This window comes from Drosophila grimshawi, unplaced genomic scaffold, assembly GCF_018153295.1.
Source record: "Drosophila grimshawi isolate 15287-2541.00 unplaced genomic scaffold, ASM1815329v1 contig_848, whole genome shotgun sequence".
Classification (NCBI taxonomy): domain Eukaryota; kingdom Metazoa; phylum Arthropoda; class Insecta; order Diptera; family Drosophilidae; genus Drosophila; species Drosophila grimshawi.
Window position 1 is genome coordinate 10,140,204 of NW_025063692.1, and position 19,453 is coordinate 10,159,656.

The window sequence follows — 19,453 nt, forward strand, 5'->3', positions numbered from 1 at the left end:
TTGCGCCTGGCCGACAGCTAACTGTGGCCATGTTCCCTGACTCGGCGTTACCGTTGGGGCTACGTTTTGTCATTTCTACTAATGATTTCATTAATAAAATCAAATTAGCCTCCGGCTGTTCCCTTTCTCTCGGTCTATATGCGTGTCCGTGTGTGTGTGTGTGTGTGTGTGTGTGTGTGTGTGTGTGTGTGTATACAACTACTTAGCATTTAAACACAAGTTATGTTCCGGTTAGTCAACATGAACAACATGCAACAGGGTTTCAACATGCGAAGGTGTTCCCAACATAGTTAAGGCCACCAAATCGCCAAATGAATCGTATCAACAAAAGAAACTTGAAAAGGGATGTATTTTTTTTGAGGGGGAGTGGGGGTTTAGTTGTCGAAATTGTTGAGAATTGTAAAAGAGAGATTTGCAAACTTGTTTGCAACATTCGTACACGCATTGGTAATTGTGCTGTGTGTGTCTCTGTGTTTGTCGGAGTATTTTCTCTGTGGACACGCCCCTAAGCTCATGAAACATACATTGTTGAGTTCATAATTTAATACTACGACCACGCCCCTGGCAGACCCTACACACCTCTGCCGCCCCCCCTCCCCCATCGGCGAACAGTGCTGTTGGTGCTGCTGCGACTTAACCCGCTGACATATTTTCACATTTCCTTTGTTGAATTTTTTATGCTGTGGCTGCTGCCGTTGCTCAAGCAACATGCTCCTTTGTGACATTTGACTCGACACATACACACACATACACAACACACACTCACACACACACACATAGAGAGAGAGAGACAGAAGGAGAGACAGATCATGAGTACAATTGACTACTGTAACATGCACATTGCATACTTCTGGGGGGCGTAAAAGTTTTATTACTTGAAGGGCGCACCCGACTTTACAATTTGGCAAAAGTTGTAAAACTTCACACACACACACACACACACACACACACGCACACACGCACACGCACATGTGTACATAAACATGAGCATGGAGAGAGAATCATACATTTTAATAAGCAAGCGGGCCACTCGTTGATGTTTAGCTTGAATTAGACTTAATCGCGCGAGATGAGGACTTGGGCACAAATCCCATTCATAGTCTATGACAATTATGTGATGTGGCTGAGGGGAACCAACTTTGTATCTGCGTTAAAAACAAGTATTACAACATTTGATTGAATGCAATTTTCAGATGAAATGCGTCAAAGGGCTTGCCAATTCAAAGGAAAGTGCAACTCGCAGCAATAATTCGCTCTCAAAGCATAGATTCTCAAGAATTCTACGATTAAGAAATTGTGAATGTAATGCAGGGCTTCCATGAAGAGTATAATAGAGTCGAGTTGGTCTACCAATAGTCACTGCAGTTGACTGTTAAAGCGACTACTTCACGAGAATATAATTTCCTTGTCAAGCGATGCATATGAACATATTAAAATGCTTTGCAAATTATACAAATCAAAATTCACAATTGGCTTACCCCCCAACCCATAACTCCCCCCTCCCACAGCCAAAAGGGAGCAGTCTTTGAGCCGTCTTGGCTCGTTTGACTGTCGGAATTCTTACAATTTTGTGTGGCCAAAATACAGAGCTAACTTATGCTGACGGACAAAGTGTTCTGGCTTTGTGAACCCCATGTTAAAAGCAACAAGCTAAGACCAGCATAGCTTGTTATTTACCACCTCTGCCCTACCCATTGGCATCCGCCATCTGTCCACCCCCTCCACACACACACTTGAGGCAAGACAAATTTGGATTATGGCTGCGCGAACTTTTGACTGTCCGCCAACTCTAAGCCAATGAAATTGTGAGACTTAGATGCTTATCAATGTGTGTGTGCGTATGTGTGTGTTTGTGTGTGTGTGTGTATGTGTGTGTTTTGTTTGTTTTTAAGCCAAAAACAGTTTTCACGTTGTTATTTTACAAATGACTGATGGACGAGTGAATTAGCCCAAAGCAGAGCTAAACTTTCCAACATTTCAGCTGCAATTAGTTAGTTCAGCCAAATATTTACAACACAAAAAAAAAAACAAAAGGAAAAAAGAAGAGGAAAAAACAACAGACAACAAATAATTAACTGACTGTGTGTGTTTGAGTAGGAGATTAAAAGCCAAAACAGTTTAACATCTTCATAAATTATTTACAAATGCCTCGACAAAAAGAACAACCGCATGGAAACGGCTCCTGGGGCATATTTGGACTCGATTAGCATGCAGCGGCAATTGCCGCAGGCAGCATGCCACCCATATTTTCTTCACACCAACCGCACCCAAACCACTCTCCTACACGAACCGCAATCCTTAAAGGATGGTGCAGGCAGCTTCAAAGTGACTTTGCTTTTCCTCTTTCCTCCCGCTCTCTCCCTCTCTCTCTCTCACTCTCTCTCTCTCTCTCTCTCTCTCTCTCTCTCTGTCTCTCTCTCTCTCTCTCTCTCTCTGTCTCTCTCTGTTTGTCTCTCTTGACATGCTTATCTGTTTGGGTGTTGTCTCTGAGTGAAGAAAGGGAAGAGAAGTGGAAGTTCGCTTTCATCTCAACGAAATTAACAATTTTAAGTCAATTAACTAATTGTTAGCTCGCTTGGGCCAATTGTATTTCTTTTAGCAAGGGAAATTTCATATTTTATTTACACATAACAAGGCAGGCTTACAATTGTAATAAGCCCAGCCAAAAGCATATTAGAAAATTCACTACAATTTCGCACACATTTCGCCATTCATTTCTGTCCTGAAAAATATTTAAAATAATTATAAATTGTTTAATTTTCTTAGCTGCAATAGCTATACAGTATGCGACGTTTAACTAAAATTCACATTCGCAACTGCAGCAATTCAATTTGGGAGTTATTGCTTTTGGGAACGGATACCATGGCAAGTGAGCTGTTTGTATGCATGCTAAAGCAATTTACATGTCATTTGTTTACTGTCGCATTTTTGTCTTTACGCTTAAATAATGTCAATCAATTAAATTTGCACACAGTGGAAAGCAGCAGCAGCAGCAGCGCTAGCAGCAGCAGCACACAGCAGGCCACCCCCTGGCTAAGGGGCGTGGCAACCGCCTGCTGGTAGAATTTTATAAATTTAGCATGATATGCATAAGCTCGTGTGCTTATGCGTGTGTGTGTGCTCATAACATTTTTAAACGTGAAAAATCAAATAATAAAGTTGATTTTTTGTGTGGCATAACTTGTTGGCTTTATTGACTTGCGAATTACTGGATGGCACATCCGTTTCCCAACCTGCTATCTGAACATAATGAGATATACTTTAAGAGGCATGCACTAAGCTAAATGGATTAGCTATTGTCATATAATATATATATATATATATTTTTCTTCGGTGGATATTTAACAAATGTACTGGTTATGAATGAGAAACAAAAACTTTCAGCTGACGCCTGCAAGCTTAAAAGCTTAAAAACTTGTTTAAAAGCAAATCACTAACTTCAAAGGTATTATAGTTTTTTTTTTATACTCTTGGAGGGTAATAATAGTATCCAAGGGGATATTTTCATTTTGTTGTGAACTGTGTAACATTCAGGCGAACACTTTTGACCTCACCTTAATGGTGATGACATTTCGCAGATACCTATTTTGTAAGCTGAGACTAAGACACTTTATATACTTCAAATCTACTTCTCTTAAAACCTGAAGAACTTATATTTTGTGAAATTTCTGGCATAGCTACCATACGCAACCTATGTAAGACTGTCGAGTGAACTCAAAAACGTGGCCTAATCTTTGAGATACACATGAATTTATGTCAGGATACGTGTCTATTTTTTGCTATAGTGCAATGGGTACAGAGGGGCCGGACATGCTTATCTTACTGGTTTGCTGGCAACAATTGCTGCGACTTCACTTGCCACGGCAACAGAAGCAAAATAAGCAAAACATTGTGAATGTCTGAGCACTGGCAGAAAGACTGGCCGGAAGAAATAGAAACGGAGATGGAACGGGCTCAAGCGGAATGGGTGGGCGGTCCAGTTAAGCGTGCAGAGAAGGAACTGTTTATGTTTTCATTCTTTTTTTTTTGGTCAGGCACAAGTCACGCCTCCATCTGTGCGCCTTCCATTGTGGTATTCTTACGTCTCCGTTTCCATTTGCAAGACTCAAGAGAAGTCAAATCTCTATGATGCTTTTCATATGCATACCTGTTAGCCGGAGAGTGCGATAGATGTTTGAGTGCAATCCGAAAACCAAATATATGTTGTGCATATGTTGAAGATTTTTCAAAATATGACTCACATTTTTGTTGGCAGGGCATCCAAAAGTCGCAGAGCTGACTTTGGACATTCTATCTTGTTCACATTTAATGCTTTATCTTGTTCTGTTTTTGTTAGTGTAGTATGTTGATTGTATGTGTGTGTGTGTGTGTGTGTGCGTTAGGTTGGTGCGGGGTGTGGGGTGTGAGCGCTGCCTCGCCTGCAGCGTTAAATTCTTGTTAAAATATATTGTGGAAAAGGCTTATAAATATTTCTTCTTATATTTTTTACAGCTGGATGAATTTAAGTCTGCCCGTCCATAGAGATTTTTGGTTACGCATTCCCTTCGTTCCCCTGATTTGGCATTGTTGTCGCGCTTGTCAGACATTACTTAACCCATTCAAATTTGACATTTGCCTCATTAATTCAAGACGGAATTCGCATATCTTGCGTTTGCTACACTTCATTTCACTTGAGCTTTATGGGCAATGTCTTCACTTAATCACTTAATGCGAATGTTCACGTTACATTTACGGCCATGTCGCACCTAATTAGTCCAATTAAATTTCAACTAAAATTACGCACATTAAATGCAAATGAAGTGAGAATTGAAATTAAATGCATGTCGCACGTTTCAGTTTTCGTGTTTTTTTTCTTAATTCTAATTCACTCTGTACTTGATAAGAAATCAAATCGCGTGTCAAGAAAGTGCGAAATTTGCTAATGAGGTTAATATAGACTCTCTCTGGAGACCTCACCCAAATTTAAAAATAATGTAAGCTAAGCTTAAGTCAAAGAATGGTAGCCAAATATTCTGTAATCTAGGTGGCTAAAAAATGAAATAGAAAATATTAAGATTATTTAGTTGCCAATCACATCACTTTTCCCTCTTCCAGGGTATCAAAAACGTATGGGCCTGATTTAATATGAAATATTGAGAAGCTTGGTACAGGGCATATTCTAGTCCAACACTCTCGACTAAATCATTATTATACGAATGAATAATCGACCAGCCAAATGTAATATTTAGAGTACCTAACTTTGAAAGTGTTATTCGAATCTGAACGGACTCATAATTTAAAATGGTTTTTGTATTTTTGTAAATTTCGTCTATAGTATATAGTATAACCCATCTGAAAGTCGCGCAGATCATTTTTGAAGCAAAATAATTCATTTTTAAATAATCGTTTTAAAAACCTCAAGGCAACTATTTAATTAAAAATAGCTCTAATAATTATAAATAAAAAAGTCGGCCTTAATTAATCGAACTATTCTTATAAACAAAAAAAGAGTTTAATGGAAAGTAATTCAATAAATTTTTTTTTAAAGGTGTAAACAGGAAATTTAAACAAATATATATTTAATTTACGACATATTTTCAATCTTAATAACTAAAAAATATTGCAAATATTGCTGCTTTAAATGATATGTTTCTAAGATCTTGTGAATGCACAAAATATCTGGAATTAATGATTTGCTCAACTTTCTCTTTGATTGCGTTTCACAGAGCAGCTAAAGGAATGAGTCAACAATTTGACATTGTAACTGGACTCATCAATCAAGTGGAAAACTGAGCAATGACAAATTAAAACTGCATATTGGAAACATCTGTTTCTGAGCTTTCTGTCTGGTGATAATATGTTAATGAGTTTTATGCCATCTACGAACTTAAGTCGTTTGGGTATTGCCTTCACACCACGAAACCCACAATGCTGGGTGCCTAATTAAATTAGGTTCTTTACAAAAAAAAAGAAAGAAAAAATAGTTTTATCCTTTGAGTTGGTTTCAAAACACTTTTCCCGACCGCAAAACTTCGTTTGAATCCAACAAGAACCAGGTGAGACATACGTCATGAGAATACTGAAAGTGTATTTAACTTTATTTCTCATGTCTTGGAAGGGAGTCTGGCGGAGCAATAGAATGCAATTACCGATTACAAACTATACGCCTCACTACATAATTCAATTTCCGGGAATTATGCGGTACACTCACCTTTGTGGATTCGACGGCACATGCAAAACTGCGAATCAGCAATGATCCGTCAGAAGACGTAGTTTCTCACACTCGAGACTCCACTCAACACTTCGGTTTTTGTTCATACATACTTAATTCATTTGATTTGATTCTATTTTTATTATATTTCACTTTTGATTCTGTTGCTTTCTTTCTGTTCCTTTTGCCACACAAAAACAAAAAACAATAAAAATCTTTCACATTGAGAAATAGTTTGAAACAGAACTAGTGTTTATATTTAAGTAATCGTAAGTACAGCGGTTGATATTTTCAAAAAACCAAATTTTCGAAGTTCGGGAACGCTCGGATGCTACGCCGGCCACACAACCGTCGGTCAGGACATTCGCAAGCGAACTGCGCGCTTCATACAATTCAAAACACAATCTAAGTGCCCTGTCGCCGTATCGCACTAACCAAAACAACAACGAGACGAAACCCGAACGTGACACGCGCCCAACGACTGCCGATGCGGCGTATGCGCAATTTTTGCACTTTCTGTCTCCGAGCGCTTTCTGAGTGGCCGCCCACTCATTGCTTTGAGTGAGCTGCTGGCTGTCTGAACGAAATGCGCCTAAGACACAAAACACACGAAACGAAACGGACAATCACAAACATAATTACATTAAGCATCGAGCAATATAAACCGATATAAATGAAAGGTAGTTGAAAAGATATTCAGAAATTTTAAAAAAGTATATTAAGTCTATCTAAAACCATTAGCAATTCACATGTTTTAGTAGTGAGATTTTTGTCACTGAGTATTTTTTTATTTAAAAAAAGGCCAAAGCTTTCATATCTCCGAAAAATGTTAAAGCTAAAGTCACCAAACTGAAATAAAGATATATTTCACAGTTTTTACGAACAAGCTTTCCAATAATATTTTATTTAGCTTACTTGAAATTTATTTTATTTACATATTTTACGTAACTGTATAATCAGAATTTATTGTTTTATATAATTATTTGTTTATAATTACCCTACAATTATATTTGAAGTAACTGAAATGAAATCATTAGAGGAATTTGTAGAAGCCTTATACACTGTCAATTTTAAACTTGTTAAATTTTAACTTGTGTGATTAACTCGTAGAGTATCTTCTATTCGAAGCATAACAAAAATAACAAATTTGGCAAATGTCCTTAGTAAGTTTATTGGCAGGGACTGCCTGTCTGTTTCCCATTTGAATGTTGTTTATTGTTCTTAATTAATGTGATTTGCTGACCAAAATTGCTTGGTTAATTGTTTTGCTGTGATTCTTAATGATAGATAAATCTTAGTTATAAGTATTATTTTGAAACTGCCAGAAAAATAACAAAAAGGACAATAGTCTGTGCGAATGATTAAGATTAAATTACATTGGTAATGACACAAGCGTTAATCAGCTGAGAAAGACCGCATAATTTGATTATCACAAATAAAATGGCAGCCGAACCATCAAGGCAACCAAGGCAATTGAGGCCGAGGCAGTATCTAATAGGACGGCATCCAACGGGCGCACGCAACAGGCGAGCATGCAAATCTCCAAGGACCTGAGAGACGAGAGCAACTCACGACGGAATATTTGTAAACAACAGTGAGACAAAGTGCGGAGCAGAGTCGCCGTCACAGGGAGTATACACTGTGGGCCCCCTTGTGGGACGCCTCTGTTTGCACAGGAGTCGAACTCGTGAGTTGTGTTGAGTCGCATTCGAATTGAGTCAAAACTCGAGGCGTTTGCAGTTATGAATGAACGCAGGAATTGTGACTCAACGCCCACCCAAAGTCGTTGGCAACTGCGCCATTACAAATTGGGAATAATACACAATTGTTTGGCCTCAGGCCATCAGAAGCATAATTATGTCTAATGCAAGCGTCGCTATTATCTTTTGGTTGGATACGCTCTGGTTGGTATAGCCACGGAGCAAAACCATCCGCTATAAATGCAATTAAAAAGTTATAATTGGGTTGCCATTGAAAAAGACAGTTAGTTACTTTAATACAGCTAACAGCTTGCACCTTCAACAATAATATACAATATAAATACACATAAATTAACTTTCTAACGTCTTTCCAATATTAAATGTCTCGCGCGCACAACAATATATCGTTGGCATTCGATAAGCCTATCGATACAGCAGCATGCGAAATATCGTGCATCAGCTGTGCATTTGCTGAGTTGACCCGCGTAGCTGCTTACTGATTGCTGCTGGAATTTACTATATAAATTACCATTAATATAACCAATTTAACAAGATAAACTATAATTTTTTAAATCAACCATCATAAAAATTTATATGTGTATAGAGTCGAACAATTAATGGAAAGAGCAATGTGGCAGATTTGAAGTAACAATTTTGAAAGGCTTCACCGATATTTTTTATCTTGCAACAGTTGACAAATTGCTCAAAGCGTAAGTATGATTTATTTTAATAATCGATAGCAATATTATTGTATCGAAACTGTATGTCAGCGATACAATGATAAATCAACGAGCCAAGCACTTAATACACTCTACGATTTTGCATGCGTCCAACAACGGGCTCGACGTAATAAATTAAACAAAAGACGCGCGATAGTTAAGATCGCAACGAGCACAACGTCAAGACAAAGTGCAAGTGGGCGAGTGTCGCCGCCTACATATCGATATGTGAGTGAGAGTGTGTGCATGTGTGTGTGTGTGTGCTTGTGTGTTTGTGCAACGCTGTGTGTGGAAATTAACGTAGTGTGAAGAAGTTGCAAAAACGACGACACAAATTTGGAAACCCAAAATCAAAGACACAGCAGCATCGCTAGCAGCTGCAACAACGACGAGCAAACAACAATAAAAGAAATTTAAAAAAAACACCAACAATAACAATAACAAGGAATTCGTAAGTATCTAAATGCATATAAGCAGCACATAACAAACGAAACGAACGCAAGGGAAACAGTTTTTGATTTCGATTTGGATTCCTGTAAACAAAAACCCAGATCAGCAGTAACAGCAGCAGCAGCAACTAAACAATGGGTTTGGCATTGAACATTGAGCAGCAGCAACAGCAGCAGCAGCAGCGGAAACGTCGTTGAATCATCATGCGGAACTTGTTTTTGTTGTACTCTGTAGTCGCAGCATAACAACACAAAACAGCAACAGCAACGAGAACGACAACAACAATTTCCAACAGCGACGCCGCTCGTATTGAGATTCTGGCGAAGTCGCTCAGTTATTTTATTTATATATTTACTTTTGGTTTAATTGAAGTCGAATCGTAGCTTATGTATGCGCATTTCTAATCAGTTTGCGGCGATAGCGGCGACATCGTGCAATGTAAACAAAGAATTGCGCCAGCTGCCCTTCCGCTCCAGGCTTTTTAGCTGCGTGGCTACATATACATTTATTATGTATCTATAGTCTATAGTATCTGTTGTCTGTTGCCTATATTTGTGTCTCTGGCCATCGCTTTTATCTTATCGCTTCATATATTTACAGTTAAAGACAATCACACACGCAACCAATTCCAGTCAAAGACATGGAGGAGAAACGCATAGCGGACTATTTTGTGGTTGCCGGTATGCCGGAGCAACCGCAACTGCTACAGGACAACATATTCAACGATTCGGGCCGGTTGCGTGCGGCGAATACAATTGAGCCCATCACAGACATTGGTGTCTACTTTCCGTTGCTGGGCGAGCAGCTGCCCGAGGGCTATGAGCTGCTCGAGCAGACGCCCACTGGCATGCCGGCTAATCTCAATCACGGCTCGGTGCGCACTACCGAATGTTATATCTACTTTCGACGCGGCAAGGATCGGCCACCGCTCGTGGATATCGGTAAGCAAATTCAATCGCATTGTGAACGAAAGCATAAATATTCTTTTCTTTGTTTCGTTTTTGGTCCGTCGTGCAGGAGTTTTGTATGATGGTCACGAGCGCATCATGTCGGATGCGGAAATTGTTGGCGAAACACCGGGCGGGCGTGTGGCCAATGTGAATAACTCGTCTGCGAAAACGTTTCTCACATATCGACGCGCCCGCCCAGACATGCCCTGCAACGAGCTGGTCGTCACCGAGCTGTGCGTGATTGTCCAGAGCAAGGGGGAACGGCCGCCGCATGCCTTCTGTCTCATATATAAGACCCTGAACAAGGGCTATGTGGGCAGCGATGTTTATTTGTGCTACAAGAAGTCCATGTATCGTCCAAAGCACATTAGCTATAGGCCCGAAATATTGTTGCGCTATCCCACCGTGGATCACACAGACTTTCCCCTCAAATTGTGTCCGAGCGTGCCGCTCTTCTGCCTGCCCATGGGCGCCAGCCTGGAAGCGTGGCCGCATGTCAACGGCAACGAGAAGCGCAAACCCATCAGTCCGGTGTTCAGCACATTTGTGCTGACCGTCAGCGATGGCACATACAAGGTCTACGGCTCGGCGCTGACCTTCTACGAGGACTTCGAGTGAGTAGTGCACTAATTGAAACTTTCCAATTTCGCAATTGATATAATTTTTGCACTTTGCATTGATTGCAGCGAATCGCAACTGTCGGCGGAGCAACGCGATTTGCTTGGCTGGAACGAAGAGTTTGCGTCACAGCACTCGCTGCACATGATCAAGGCGATTTGCCTGCTGTCGCATCATCCGTTTGGTGACACCTTCGACAAGTGGCTGAAATACTTGCACGTAAGCTGCATTTTCACAAAATTAACAGACAACTGCTAACTTTTTTTTATTCTTTTCCTTCTTTTTGTTTTGTGTTTTGTGTTTTTCTTTTAGCGTATGGTTTTATATGGCGGCAATATTCCGATACCCGTAGAACGGTATATTATACAGCTGCTGGACGAGGTGCCGTTCCCGGCACCCAGCATCCATTTGCAGCTGTCCAGCGAATCAAATGATCGCATTTTGCTCACACAGCCAGAGGATTCGCCGTTGCCACGCAGCGGCGCCGGTTTTTATATGCTGCTTCAGAATCTGGGCACCGAGAACTGCCTGCACGTACTGCTCCTTGCGCTCACCGAGCAAAAGATACTCATACACTCGCTCAGGTGGGTGATCTACATATTCGATTTATGTTTGCATATAATTAACGAATCGCCGAATCTTCATTGCAGACCTGCAACGCTGACTGCCGTCGCTGAGGCGATTGTGTCGCTGCTGTTTCCGTTCAAGTGGCAGTGCCCCTATATTCCGTTATGCCCGCTGGGCTTGGCCGAGGTGCTCCATGCACCGTTGCCTTATTTGATTGGTGTTGACTCGCGCTTCTTCGATTTGTACGAACCGCCCACGGATGTGACCTGCATTGACTTGGATACCAATAATATTAGTGTATGCCCGCCTCTGTCTTCACATCATGAATCCCTAATCAGTCTCGTTCTCTCTCTCTCCGCAGCTGTGCGACTCGCAACGTCACTTGACGCCTAAGCTGCTGCCCAAGCGTGCCGCCCGCCTGCTCCGACAAACGCTGACGGAGTTGGAGAACGTCAAGCCCGTAAGCTATGACTCCACCAATAGCTTGGATCGTGACATACGAAAGCGGAAGCGTGAGGTAGGCTACCGATAGCATCTCTTTGCATTTGGTTACATTTGATTGAGTGATTCCTATTTATGATTGCAGCTGGTGCTGGAGCAGCGCATTCAGGAGGCATTTCTGCTCTTTATGGCGTCCATATTGCGTGGCTATCGTGACTACTTGGTGCCCATATCAAGGGCGCCCTCCGTTGGCGCCACGGATCCAAGTGCCTTATTTCAGCTAAAGGCTTTTCTGCGCTCGCGCGACAAGGTAAGAGTGAAAGGTGAAATGGAGGATTTGGATTCTCTACATAATTCAAACAACTGGCTCACAAACAAAGCGAACTAATAATTTATGTACTTGATCTTGCTTCTGTTTGCTGTGAGCAGCAATCATCCACAAATTTAAATCTATTTTTAAATTCGCATTACTCTGCTGACGTCAGCCACAAGTGGCAATCAATCGATGAGAGAAGCGGTCATCGCTATAAATCTCTTGCCACTCTGCGGGCAGAAAAATAATTCCTTTTTGTCTGTTGCAGACACACACATTAATTCTGATTATACTTTAATGCTCTTCACGCTTCTGATATGAAAATCCTTTTGATTATTTTAAATTTAAATTTAAATAATTTTTCCATTTTAAAAATTGTTCAAAGGCAGCGATGCTGATGCAGTTCTTGAATCATTTTAAATATATTATACATTAGTATTAAGGTTTTTTTTTTTACCCTCGTATTTTCATGTTCTTTGTTGTTAGTTTAGATTCGCAAGCTTTCACGTTGATTCAGTTGAATTGTTTCCTTTATGAAATCAATTAATGAACGAACTGAGTCAATTAAAAATAAGTCATGAGTCAATGTGTGATCTCATATACTGAATTCAGGCTAAAAACAACAAAAAAGAAGGCAAGACATTTACTCGAAATCGATGAATAATAATATTTCACATTATAATTTAGTTTTTTTTGGATAATTTCGTATGGATTTTATTAATGATTTCTCTCTCTGTTTATCTGTCTTGTGCAGTCGCACCAGAAATTCTTTGAGCTGCTAATGAAAACTCAGATGTTCATTCGATTCATTGAGGAACGCAGCTTTGTGTCGGACGGAGATCATGGTCTCAGCTTCTTTGACGAGTGCGCCGAGAAGGTGGGCGGCTACGACGAGACGCCCGCTCAGCTGCATCTGGTTGATTGGGACACGGGCCAGAGCAGCGAGCGCACCAAGTACATCTTTCCACCAGACAGTGTCTCGACGACGGCTGGCGGTGCTATCACCTACAATTATAATAGGAACTTCACACTGCAGCCCGAGTTGCTGCAAAGCACAAGGAAGACCGCGCTGTCCCAGTTCCTGCAGATGCAGCTTAATGCGTCGATGTCGCCGGGATCGCCGATAGCGCGTCGCACCAAGCACGAGGTGAAGCTGTCACAGAAGATGGCCAGCCGTTGCCAGCAGCATCCGGAAGCGTGGTCCAAATATCTACTGGCCACGTGCTACTCGTTATACTTCCTGATACTGCCCTCCATGGTGATAGATACGCGGCATGCGGGCAAGGAGCATGACATTCTGCGCGCCGCCTACGATGTCCTGGTGCGTGCCAGCAAGTTGAAGATCACCTGCGACGAGTTCTGCTATCGCATCATGATGCAGCTCTGCGGCATTCACAATCTACCCGTGCTAGCTGTGCGTCTACACTATCTGATGAAGCGATCGGGTGTACAGCCGAATGCTCTCACTTATGGATTCTACAATCGATGTGTGCTCGAATCGCAGTGGCCCAGCGACAGCACGACGCTCAGCCAGATCCGCTGGAACGGCATTAAGAATGTCGTCATGGGCGCGGCGCATTTTCGACGCGCCGGCAAACGACATGCCGCCGCCAAGGTATGCAAATCGCTCAGCTCGTCGCACGACCACAATCTGAGCACACTGGAAACGGTTGACGGCCAGTCGCGCAGCAGCTTGGCTAGCTCCGGCGAAGGTGTCGGCGGTGGCCTGCTGGATTTTGCCGCCTTCGACAGGCTGCGCAACAAGCTGGGCAGCATTGTGCGCCAAACGGTGACGGGCGGCCCGCCCGATGCGCTGCCCACCGAGGATGTGGTGAGCAGCGCAGGCCTGCTGATCAGCGGTGAATCGGCCAGCAATAGCGCCAACGGCAGTGCACCTCACACACCCCATACGCCCACCTATGGTGGCAAGTCTCGCAAGCAAATCATGAGCATCGGGGATGGCGAGGACGATGATGATGATGATGAACAGGTCCGAAATGAGGAACAAACGGCGTCGTTGACACCGCAAAAGGTCAAGCAAGAATTGCAGTTTGCTGGCGGTGATTACGACCTCGACGTTGATGTGGATGAGGATGTCGATGAGGAGCAGGAGCCAGATGAACTCGATGAGCATATGATCGCACAGCGAGCCAGGCAACGCGTCCAAAGCCCCACCAAGTGAGTTGAATTCCGTTTTCCATTTGAATTCGAAACTCAGCATCGATGGTGCTTCTATTTTGTTTGCTTTCAGAATATCGCCACGAACGCCCGTTACGCAAAACGATCCGCTGGGCGCTTTGAACGAGGAGATCGTGGCCGCCGCCACACAGCAGCAGCCAGAGGCGCAGGCAGAGATGATGGCAGCTGCAACGGCTCTCAATAGCAACATGTACAGCGATAAGCCAATTCTATTCAGGGGACAGCGCAGCGCCACCTTCGATGAGTCGACGCAAATTGGGAAGAGCATGCATCGGTCCGAGACGATGCCAGTGGCCAGCAGTGGGGTCACCCACAGTCTGGCCAATATTGGCTCCTCGCTCAAGTTCACTTTCGGGTAACTAAATCGCCACCAGTTGGTGCCACACGATCCAAGCGAAAACAATCAGTACAAAATGAATAAGCATTGTTGTTTTATAAACTGTTGTGTGCCATTTTTCAATTGAATCATTTTGCAAACAATCCACACGCATTCCACAACACACACAAACACACACACATATACACACACAGATATGCAAACTCAGTCAAATGCAAATTTTTGTTTTTCTTTTTTTGTTTCGTTTAGATTTGAATTCGATAAATTGTTTTTAATTTGTTTGCCTCTCTTCTATTTTTACATATCAAAACTGAATCGCTCCAATTCGTTTCTGTGCATATATTTTTTGTATCGTAGACGTTATTCACCCGCACGATTGTCCCTTAAGAAAGACTTGAAATTGCCCGCCAATATAATAGAAAATATATCAAGCATAAGGTAAGTCAGACAGAAAAGATCTACACTCTATTCACTCTCTCTCTCTCTCTCTTTCTCTCGACAAACCCACAAGCATACACTGTGCGGATGCATTGTGTATGTATGTCAAATTGAAAATTCACTTCTCACAGGTTCTCCATGGGTATACTACTTATTATATTATAGCTGGTGGCGGAGTCTGTTCAACTTTGGAGAACTTTCAAATCATTTTTTTTTATTATATTTAATATAATTACCATAATTACTCATATCAATTATTTAGTCATATTCATAATTATATGATTTCAAAGCCATTGCCAAAATGATTTACTTGCTTAATGGCTTTTATTACAATTTAGTGATTATTTTAATACTTAAAAATAACCTTGCTACAATTGTAATTACTTTCAATTCCAAACATAAAATCAATTACAATTGCCAAAGTAATTACACGCACAATATATTTGAATACCAATTCATAATTCATGGCAATCACACTTATCTCCCACTCTTGTTGCTCAAGTTGCGAGTTTAAGTTTCAAGTAATTGTTCAATTACTTAAGTAATTAGTGTTTCACAGCATTGGCTTTTTAACACAATACATTCGAGTCGACTTTTGTTTCATTTGAGTTCCACATTGAATCATTGATCAGTTGCTGCGTTTTGCGTTTCGGTTTCGGTTTCTGGGTTGTGGCACAGCACTCAACTTGCTCCTCGGCGTTGTTATTGTTGTTGTTGTTGTTGGTGGTGGTGGTGGTGGCGGGCAATTCAAGGTTTGACACAAACCACATACACACGCACACATACATACATCCACACACACAAACACACACACACACTTATCGTTAACATGTTTCATGTTTGTAAAATCACCATAAAATAAATATGAATTATAAAAAGTAAACCTCAACATCTACACTGACACAAGTTTTGTCATAACCCACAACAGCACCCAAAAACTCGATCACACTCTCTTTCTCTCTCTCTCTCTCTCTCGCTGTGTTTGTCTCCCTGTCTCACTCTATTTTTCTGCACATGTGTGAGCAGCACAGCAAATAACGATTCACTTTGAATGCCTTCTGTTTCATGTATAGTATTAAAATGGATTTATTTGAAAAGTGAATTTTATATATCGCAATTAGTATTAATTGGAGAACCACTCAATCTATATATATATAGTCCATGTGAAATCGTTTATTGCTGTCGCTGCAATCCTTGTTTGTTGTTCGTATTTCATTCGTAAAGCTCTTGTCACATAGCCTCTGTGTTTGTGTAAAGAATACAATACAAATGTGCAACTTCAACACTTTAACATGTGCTCTTTAACGTCCCCAATAGCCCCAGCTTGACGGGCAAGAAGTCCAATGAGCTGATCCAGGGCAGCCTGAGCAGCATTAAGTTTGCGGCCAATTCGCTGACGCGTAAATTTGATGAGATCAAGGGAGCCATATCGGCGAACTCGACGCCGGTGAAGACGAACAATGGGCAGCATCATCACCATCATCATCATCACCATCTGCAGCACCATCATCATCATCAGCATCATCATCAGCAGGAGGCGTCTGCGGGCGGCGAGGAGCATGACACAGCCGGCGCTGGTGCCGACGAGGGCAAACTGCGACGCGTCCCCAGCGATCTGGACCCTTGGGGCAGACTGAGCGAGTCGCGCAAATCGAGCTACAACAATCTGGTGCCACTCGGCGAGAACAGCTCCAATGCGGCGATGCATATGTTCGCCTTCCCCGCCCTGCCCGACAATCTCTATAGCCCAACAGCCGAGGTAAGATCTGCTACAAAGCTCAATACAAATAAATACACCAACTGATTTACCATCTTGATCTCGATCTCGATGTGCTTTGCAACAGGGTGGTGGCGTGGACCCGGAATGCGATGTGCTGATACAGTTGACGACCTGCTCGAAGTGCCACAACTGTTCGGTGCTCGTTTATGATGAGGAGATCATGAGCGGGTGGTCGGCGGAGGATTCCAACTTGAATACCACGTGCCACGCGTGCAACAAGCTGACGGTGCCCTTTCTTAGCGTTCAAATCACGCGTCTTGCAACCGCCGAGAGCGAAACTAATGACGAGGCAATTGCAGCCGATAAGAGTAGCATAGCGGTGCCGTATCTGAATCCGTTGGTGCTGCGCAAGGAGCTGGAAAACATACTCACCCAAGAGGGCGACATGGCGCTCATCAAGCCAAACTTTGTCGAGGAACATCCCATCATCTACTGGAATCTATTGTGGCTAATGGAACGCATCGAGGGTAAGACCCATCTGCCCGAGCTTTGTCTGCCGCCAACGGTGAGTGATCCAATCCCATCCAATCCAAAAGATCTGTTCTGATTCATTCACTTCAATTGCAGAGCGACGAGGAGCAACTGGACCCACTGACCAAGGTGAAAACCGTTCACATACAGTGCCTGTGGGACAACCTTCACTTGCATAGTGAGACAAGCGGATCACCCATGTACATCCTCTACAGGGAGACGCAGCCCACAAGTCCATTGATCAAGGCTCTGCTCACCGATCAGGCGCAGCTCAGCAAAAAGTAAGACAATTAATAAAAACCATCGTCATTTTCTAAAGAATTTTCTTTTTTGCGAAATATTTAATTTATTATAATTCGCTATGATTGCGAGGAATGCTAATGCCAAGAAATATTATTCAAAGATATAATTATATATATATATATACATTTAGTTACTCCACTTACATTATGCATTGTTAAATAATATTTGATCTCATTCGATTGTTTGTTTATTTTGTTTGTTGCAGCGTCATTCAGCAGATACTGTCAGCGATACGTTGCAATGATCTGGCCACGCCGCTGAAGCGTTTGGCCAACGAGCGGCACAAGCTGAAGAATAATGGCGTGGAGCGTTCACATTCATTCTACCGGGATATACTCTTTCTTGCGCTAACGGCCATCGGGCGTGCCAATGTCGATCTGGCCACATTCCATCGCGAATATGCGGCCGTCTTTGATAAGCTAACGGAACGCGAATGCAACATGTACTATCGCAATCAGGATCTGCCCCCATCGGCATCCACAATCTTCTGTCGAGCATATTTTAAGCCCCTTTTGCTGCCCTGACGTGCGGTCGACGTAGATCTGGATGAGGACGATGGCGAAATGGATGTGGACGTAGACGTGGACATTGACTTGGACGTGGACGAGGATAAAGCAGATTTGAAATCGTAAAAGACATGGCGACCAAAAACAAAACAAAACAAACAAGAAGAAAACGCTTAACACAACCACATCAATCAATTGACAAGCAAAACAAATAGCTAACAAAATGTTGACTTGTAAATGACTTGAACTTAAATTTTAAGTACTTAATTTTTGAGGTTTTTTTTTTTATACATTTGAATTGACAATTTTCATTTTTGCTTAGCATTCTCTCTATCTTTCTATCTCTCTCTCGCTCGCACAATGCAGAGCCAACTCTTTCACACACAACACACACACACACACACCTATAAGTGACTGGTTTCTAAGACAATACACACACACACAACAAATGAAAAACTTGGCATGTTTAAAAATACTTGTTTGTTTTCTCTATATAAACATATAATTGACTTCCCGCAACAAACTTGACCCTCGACATACATATTTGCCTTATTATATATAATATAACGGAACATATGCATATAGAATGCATGTGCGATCTGTCTGTAATTAGTTTGTATGAAGGATGTATTATATACATATTATGTACATACATACACACACGCATACACACACATACATATGTAGTAGTATGTATGTCATCATTTCAATCGCAACGCCTTTAAATTGTGATTATTATTTCAAAAATATTAATTTCATCAAGCTGCGGTCGTCATCGACCAATGTAGATAGCGAACGAAATGGAACATCTCGAAAATCAGTGGATATCCGATGGGGAATGGGTATAGGAAGGGGAATAGGAATGGGGGGGAGTGGTATGGGTTTGGGCTGGGCTTAGGGTTAAATGGGCTGAACTTGTGGCGCAACAAACAACCGACATACAAGAACAACAACATCAACAGCAACAACAAAAACAACGATTACAATAGCAATATAAATAAATCAGTGAGATAAAAGCAAATGTTATTCAATTTACAATTTTTAAATATCACACACAGACAAAAAGAAAAACTATAGGAAAAATAATATATATAATAAAAGAAAAAATTCATATATCTTTTCAGAAATCCTTTTTGCCGGTCATATTAAGTAAATGTATATTTATATTTAAATTAACTTAAAACAAATTGCAAAAATAATAAAAATAAACAAGAAAAATAAAATATATATACCCATTTGTTTTTTCTCTACATGTGTAAATCGCTGAATATTTTATTTATTTATTAATATATACATGATGAATACATCTACAAAATAATTTAACAAATAGTGCAAATTTAAAAAAATATATATATATTTATATAAAAATAAATGATTTAGATTATATTTTTTAGCTTAATGGTCTTTTTTATCGTTTTTATTGAGATTTTCAAAAAGCGAAAATACTCAGTTTGAAACATATTTTATCATG

General features: G+C 41.3%; 2 protein-coding genes across 4 annotated transcripts in view; one reads left to right on the plus strand and one right to left on the minus strand.

Annotated features, from left to right (window-relative positions):
* LOC6566010 (allatostatin-A receptor) overlaps positions 1-6,280 on the minus strand; it is an 88,903-nt gene extending 82,623 nt beyond the window's left edge. Inside the window, exon 1 of the mRNA XM_001992390.3 lies at positions 6,191-6,280. The gene's annotated coding sequence lies outside the window, so the exon portion shown is untranslated. The remainder of the gene's footprint in view (positions 1-6,190) is intronic.
* A 2,456-nt stretch (positions 6,281-8,736) lies between these two features.
* Positions 8,737-19,201, plus strand: LOC6566011 (DENN domain-containing protein Crag). Of its 3 annotated transcripts, none has more exons than XM_032739052.1 (15): positions 8,737-8,837; positions 9,660-10,000; positions 10,077-10,623; positions 10,696-10,846; positions 10,940-11,211; positions 11,278-11,491; positions 11,556-11,711; positions 11,781-11,945; positions 12,703-14,126; positions 14,200-14,502; positions 14,842-14,922; positions 16,240-16,681; positions 16,767-17,207; positions 17,270-17,454; positions 17,682-19,201. In XM_032739052.1, the coding sequence occupies exons 2-15, from the start codon at positions 9,700-9,702 to the stop codon at positions 17,998-18,000; spliced, it is 5,001 nt and encodes a 1,666-aa protein (XP_032594943.1). In that variant the 5' UTR covers positions 8,737-8,837; positions 9,660-9,699; the 3' UTR covers positions 18,001-19,201. The 3 variants fall into 3 exon arrangements, with proteins under 3 accessions (XP_032594943.1, XP_001992427.1, XP_032594944.1); XM_001992391.2 differs by lacking the exon at positions 8,737-8,837 and adding an exon at positions 9,031-9,060; XM_032739053.1 differs by lacking the exons at positions 8,737-8,837; positions 14,842-14,922 and adding an exon at positions 9,031-9,060.
* The last annotated feature ends 252 nt before the right edge of the window (positions 19,202-19,453 follow it).